At 36.3% G+C, this 7,105-nt stretch overlaps 1 protein-coding gene and 1 non-coding gene across 2 annotated transcripts in view; one reads left to right on the forward strand and one right to left on the reverse strand.

The window, feature by feature from the left end:
• The window catches only part of CLIC4 (chloride intracellular channel 4), a 106,676-nt gene that overhangs the window by 89,920 nt on the left and 9,651 nt on the right, over positions 1–7,105 (forward strand). Inside the window, exon 4 of the mRNA XM_007935734.2 lies at positions 3,954–4,060. Coding sequence (XP_007933925.1) covers positions 3,954–4,060 — 107 coding nt within the window. The remainder of the gene's footprint in view (positions 1–3,953; positions 4,061–7,105) is intronic.
• LOC122149550 lies at positions 3,128–3,258 on the reverse strand. Its single transcript, XR_006163195.1, has one exon. It is a non-coding gene; the product is annotated as a small nucleolar RNA SNORA18 (small nucleolar RNA).

A 7,105-nucleotide genomic window follows, 5' to 3' on the forward strand; every position in this document is an offset into this window, starting at 1 on the left:
AGACCACAGCTCCGTATGTCTCCTTTTTTTGGTATTTTCACACAAATTCTTCTGCTAATTGGGGTTTAGTCCAATTCTGTATCCTTCCCTTCAAGGCTCAGGGGTCCACGATTATCTTCTATGTCTGTGTTAATTGGTTTCCCTTTTCTTTGTTGAAGAGGGTCTTTGCAATCCTTCTGCCTAGTCCGCCATCTTGCCGGAACTCGCCGAAACTTGGATTTTTAATTGAAGCAGGCCTCTCTACCTGGCTAACTTACTCATAAACAAAAGAGAAGGAGGAGAGAAGGGAATCTAAGTAATTTTGGAGGGGAGTTCTATACAGTGTTAGTCTGCCCTCCTCATCACCCCCCACCCCAATGAGAAATGCAGACATCGAAAGCAGAGTTTCAGAGAGTGACCTCTAAGGATAATCCACTAGGCAGTGTAACCAGCCTTTATTTTCAGATCAATGTAAAAGAGGGAGAAAATATCTGAGATCTTTCCTAAAAGGCTGGAAATGTTCTTAGCCTAGTGTATCATTAAATCTGTGATGCAATATGGCATAAGGGACTGATCTGAAAGTCTTATGTCCCTGGATACTCATATCCATTCTGTTGTTGACACTCAGCCTTTCATGAATTCTTTGCCCTCAGTGTTAAAATGAATGCTTACAATAATTGAATTATTGCTTGAGTATGCTGTTTGCTAATACTAGTAATAATGAATGAATTGTAAGCTAGTGTTTGAGGTGATGCAAAAAATAGTTGGCAACTGATTTTGGAGCTATTGGTTCAGAATTTATGATGTATCTTTTAGAGAGAACTTATGATAGAAAAGAAACACCAGGCTGGGGACAGGAAATCAGAGCTCTAGTTTTATCATAGTTTTAACTTGTTGAGTGACTTTTTTGGGACTTAATTTCTTTTGAGGCAAAGTGAGAGATTTGGGGTGGGTGGTCTCTTATAGCTACACTAGTGTAAGCATTAAATTTAGAGCACAGATTTAGTAATTTGGGTGGGGGAGAATGGACATATTTAATTGGCTTTAGAGAATAGTGTTTTTTTTTTTTTTTTTAGAATTCTAATACATCTATTTCCATATGAATAAAGGTATGCTAATTGTAAATCATTCTTCTTTCTTACCTGTTTACTAAAATAAATTTCAGTTGGAATTTTCATGAGTATTTTAAAAGTACTAAGTGTGTTTCTGTATGCTCATCATCATTACATCCTAACACTTAGTACAATGCCTCACACATAGTAGATACTCAGTAATCATAAGAGCAGATGAATGAATTATGTGCATGAATAAGGGAATATATAAACGGTGTATAATTCAGACCTGCCTTCCTGTAAGTTATTTTGAGAATCATGAGGTTTACTTCATTAGAAAAAGTAGGTGCAGCTAAATATTTGTTGGAGAAGAGAGAATAATTTTGGAAATTTGGCTAGGGGAAGATATAGATTTATTGAAGAGGTACTTATGTTCCTGGCACTATTTCTGGTTTGGAATGAGTCAATGAATGTACTGTATTATAAGCAGTGAAAACATTTTAAACTCTGTTTTTTTTTTAATTTTTTTTATTAGGATTTGGGTGAAGATTTACAGAGTAAATTCACTTTTCATACAGCAGTTCACATATACTTTGTCTCATGTCATTGACCAAAATTTACAATGCAGCAGCTCCCCTCCCACTTCCTCCCCATAGTTACCTCCTCCCAGTGTCCATCCCTTCATACTCTTCTGCACCCTGAGCTATCTCCCTGTGCAGCCCTTCCTTCTCAACTCTGGTTGTTTTTATAGTTGAAGGTAAACCCAGGGATGTTGGGCCTGGAATTAACTACTGTTACAGCTCCTCCTTTATATCCTGTTTGTCACTATCTGTGTCTAATTTTCGGAAGCTATATCTCTTCCTGAATTGTAAAGAGTAAACAAAAGAAATATAACAGAAGAATATATAAACTAACCTAAAATTATACCTTGCAACAAAACTTTCTTTCTAAAAATACCTCACCTTCATTTAATTTAAACAATTGTGGCAAGATGGCATCTCTTAAAATACATGAGTAAATCAAAATAACTAGTTCAATGTAAGATTCTTTCTCAAGCCTTACTGTCAAGCCCATTTTCTAGTGACATTTTACAGGCCCTTTCAGCGAATCAGTCTTTCCTGAAAGGTTGCTGAGACTCTGAAGCCCTCTAGCTCAGACTCACTAGACCTGATGCAGGTTCTGCTGAAGGGAAGAGTTCAGAGTTGAGCTTTTCACATGCACTTTACAGTTTAAGGAAGAAATACACCTATTTGAAAACCATATTCAGCACTTGAGTATATGTATTTGAAATCTACATACATTTGTGTGATTTTATTTTTTTAAAGCTAGTATGTTTTAAATATCCATTCTCAAAAAAGAAAAAGAAATAAAAATGTAAAAACACAACAGAGCATTTGTCATTATAATTTCTGACAGCTTATTTTTCTGTTCAGAGTATGCTTATAAATTTATCATGGATTTTGGTTTTGGAAAATACTGGGTATAGGATTGAAGTGAGTGAGATGCCTCTTGCTGCCTTTTGAATGTTAATACATTTTGTTTGAGGAAAATTTTACATGTTGTCTTTCATTCCACTGCCCATCAGTTAAGGTCACGTTACTTCTTCCAAAGCTTGTATTAAGATTCGTTTTTAAGACATCCCTTTATAAAAGAACACGTGTGAATCCACTGCTGTTCTGTCAACATGAAGTTAGATTTCCACAGATCATCGTATAGTAATCAGAAAGTTAATACTTGGATTGACTCTGCTGTCCAGTAGCCACTGCCCACACCAGATCTCGAAGACTCACATTTTTCTTTCAGTTGAGTTGCATTATTCTCTGATTACATATGGACATACTGATGATATACTTAAAAAAATTTCTCACCTAGCCTTTCTTCAAATTACTTGCTTCAGAGCCATCTTAAGATCCAAGTAGACACAGTCGGCCTTACTCTTTATTTTAGACACCCTCTATCACGCATGGCTTGAAATCCTATTTACTCCCAAAAGCATTCCCCCGAGAAGACGGTAGATCTGTAGGATATGCTAATACCCAGAGTAAATTAGGTAAGTTTGCTAATAGGCTAATAGTTCTTTCATACTTTCAGCAACTTCTTCTCTTGTAGTTCCTTCCCACAGATCCAATAAATAGTTCTTTGAGTAAAGCAAAATCACCCGGTTAATCTATGAAAAGTTTCCAACGATCTGGGTCTAGAGGAAAAGCCCATTGGGATAGGCCTCAACCAACCTCCTAGTGCTTTTGACCTGAACCTGCTGTCGCTGATCAAGATGCTTGGCCAGCCTAGACACTTTTCCTGTTGTCAGGGTTCTGGTACTGCTGCACAGGGCCAGGCATATGAAGGATTGTGTTGGCATTGCTATTTGAGCAAGCTCTAGAGCTGTGGTAATAGCTTTTGAGTGCTTGAAATGTGGCTAATGCAACTTGAAGTAAAATTTTTATTGTGGTCAATTTAAATTAAAAAACTACATGCCACCAATGGCCACTGTATTGGACAATACAGATAAAGAACAGTTCTGTCACTGCAGAAATTCCTCTTGACAGCACTGCTCATGACATCTCATCCTAAAGTGCACGCTAGCCTGAAACCGGTTTCTGAACAAGCAGATTATTCCCCCCAGTATACTGAATTATAAGATGGAGGTAGAACACAGATGCCCTGTGATTGTCATGAATATTGATTGATATGTGAATGAAAAACCAAAATAACAAAACATCTACTGAGCTTTGTTTCCTTAGCGGGGAAAAAACACCACATCTTAAAAATATCATAGAAAACAGATGATGGCATATTTTTTTTAGAGTAATAAACTGTTAAATGATGTCTAATAACTGCTAGCACAAGGGGCTGTTGATTGAGAGAACTTATGCTAATGCATCTTTGGGAGATCTATAATCCTTTATCATTTTTTCTATTTAGATACTTAAAGCTTTCACCCAAACACCCAGAATCAAATACTGCTGGAATGGATATCTTTGCCAAATTCTCTGCATATATCAAGAATTCAAGACCAGAGGCAAATGAAGGTAATAGATAAATTAAAGAGTTGAATTACCACTGCAAAAATAAACAGTTATCATGACAGTGGTTATAGAGTAATACCTTGGAGCCAAGCTTTCATATAAGTATTTAAAAACTGACTTTCATAGTTGATCGCAGATTTGATGATAAACTGGGATGAGTCCTTAAGTTGCTTTTTCTCTAGCTAGTGGCACAGTGCCTAGCATGTAGAGGGTGCTTGATAAAATGTTTATTTAATGGGTCTGTTTTCATCGTATTCTGAGATGTTACCATGAAGGGAGCTGTGCAAAGAGAGAATGAATGGTCCATCAAAAACTAGGAATTTTATGGTTGTGATAGTTTGGAATAGATTGATCTAGCTTAACGTAAGTATTAGTAGATCTTTAATTTATTTATTATGAAGTGTCTAATATCAGTCTGAGTAGTTTTTTGTGAGTTTATATATTGTTGTATCATGGCTCCTGTAAGGATCAAACATCCTCTGATTTCAGAGACTTTTCCTTAGAAAGAGGATCTTGAATAAAAAGAAACTAAATCAGATCCTGAAATTCCTTGCCTTCATTTAAAAATAGGAATTTGGACATTATGAAAGATGCCTCAGAGCTTATAATGGCATATTTCATCACTACTAAATTGATCTCTTAAGAATATAATAAATACCAATAGGCCGTTAAATTACATATAGTTGTGTACTCAATAAACCTGCATAAATTAATGGAATCACAGAACTGAAAAAAACTTTGATCTAGGATGGGACATATCAAAACAATCCCTATAAAATGATTTATTCATTAATTTTTCTTTCATTGCTTCAAAAGATTGTATAAAATCCTATTCTCTATTAATTTGGACAGTTTACAGAAAGAATCATGTAGTATTTTCTATGTATCTGTCTGTCACCAGAGTTTATCTGTTTCTTTAAATCTTATTTGCTTATTTTGTACCCTCATCTAAACACTGGTCCTTTTATTTCACTTTCACTAGCCTAAAATAATAGCATTTAGGCATCTAATCTCTTACTTAGAATTGGGCCTTGAAGCGATCCAAATACATTGGATTTTCTAAAATATTTAATACCCTAATAAAGATTGCCTACTCTGAATTACCATGTTGTTGTTGTTGTTATGTGTTGTCAAGTCGGCCCGACTCATAGCGATCCCTCCTTGGGTTGCCGAGGCAGTATCACTACGGAAGTAGATTGCCCAACCTTCCTTCCGAGGAGTGGCTGGTGGGTTTGAACCGCCAGCCTTCTGGTTAGCAGTCAAGTGCCTTAGGCACTATGCTACCAGAGCATATAAATCTATCTCTATGTAAACTGTTGATTATTTAGGTGAGTGTTTGGGGGAGTAAGAAGGCAGATCACTTATTCCCCAAGTTTATTAAAAGCATTTAATTGCACTAAAATGATAAGAAATCTGCAGAGAATATGTATCAGGAGACCCATTAAGTTCCAAAGTGATTTAAAATATTTTTTTCTAAAGTCTTATGTTCTCTATGGGGAACAGTTGCTTGGCAACTGGAATTCTTATTTTATCAATAGATAATTTAATATAAAACCTTCTAAATTGTGCACTGTGCAGTCCATTATGTTCTTATTGGTTACAGCATTTTGAGGATACTAAGTGTAGATGGCTACTTAAGACAGTATCAGATTGGTAGGAAAAAAAATAGAATACAAAGTTATACTTAAATGAGTCACTTTCTCCCTGGTTCTCCTCTCCCTGCAACCCTAGTTCCTAAAAGCAATTTCTTTTTTTTAGAAACAAACACTTTTTCTTCCTCTCTTCTTTCCACTGAGTTTCAAAAGAAATTCAACCACCCTCCAGCTCCCAGAAGTCACAGGGAGAAATAAAAACATTATGACTTTAATCAATCAATGAACAAGAATCAAGAACATTTGGAAATAAAAGGATAGTTTTATGAGAAGAGCAGTCAGCCTGCATGAAGCAAGAGTAAAACAGAGAAAACATTGTCTGTGGGAAGGAGGGGCTCCACGTAATTGTTTACTTAATGTATAAACTGCTGCGACAGAAACATTAGTCAGAACAAAAAAAAGCCAATTACTAAGAAAAATTGCTTCCAAAGCGAGGCAGCTGCTGGAGCACATTTAGTAGATGGAAGCCAGGCCTGTGCATTCGGTTTCTCCCCTTTTCCTTCCATCACTGTAGAAAAACATCTCTTGCAGCGAATACTCCAGAAGCCAAGAGCAAAAAAAAATTGAAATTCAATACTAAATTATAAAATACTGTAATTTAAAAATTTAAGAATCAAAAAATAAAAGCCTGATAGCTCAGAAGTCTGCCTACTGAGATCGCGTAAGGAAATTAGCAAGCATTTCAATTTTTTAAGAGGTACTTACTCTTGCTTAAACAGCACCAATATTTTCCCCTTTTGGTATTATTGTTCATTTGTGGCCATAAACTTTTATTCAAGATAACCCCACCCAAGCTACCAAACCATCTAAAGCTGTGATGAATTCAAGTGTTTTTTGTTAATCACCACTTGTCTGTCAGATTGTCACACCTTGGTGGCTTGCGTGTTGCTGTGAGGCTGGAAGCCATGCCACCAGTATTTCGAATACCAGCAGGGTCACCCATGTGGACAGGTTTCAATGGAGCTTCCCGACTAAAATGGAAGGACAGGTCCATCCACTTCTGAAAGAATTAGCCACTGAAAATCTTAAAGATAGCAAAAGGAGCTAGGTAATTTTGTTATTGTTCCTTTTAAAGAAACTCTAATGTTCTCTATACAGCTTTCTCCAGAAAACAATACTTAACATCCCAGAGAAGAAAAAGGGAAATTATTAAATGGAGTAGGACAGAGTTCGTTAAATGGGCCGTCTGTGAAAGAGACTTCACTTCCTCACCATAAGTTTAGTAAATGAAATAATAAGACAGTGTCCTTCAGTAAGAAAAGAAAATCCCATCTTTACTACCTAAGCAGTTGTCGCCATGAAATGTAACTTGGAACTAAAATCCTAGTTGGCACAATGCAGAAAACTTTGTTGTTGTTGTTGTTATGTGCCGTCGAGTCGGCCCCGACTCATAGCG

Source organism: Orycteropus afer, unplaced genomic scaffold (genome assembly GCF_000298275.1).
Source record: "Orycteropus afer afer isolate SDZICR_OR568_19922 unplaced genomic scaffold, OryAfe1.0 scaffold00031, whole genome shotgun sequence".
In the NCBI taxonomy this organism is placed as follows: domain Eukaryota; kingdom Metazoa; phylum Chordata; class Mammalia; order Tubulidentata; family Orycteropodidae; genus Orycteropus; species Orycteropus afer.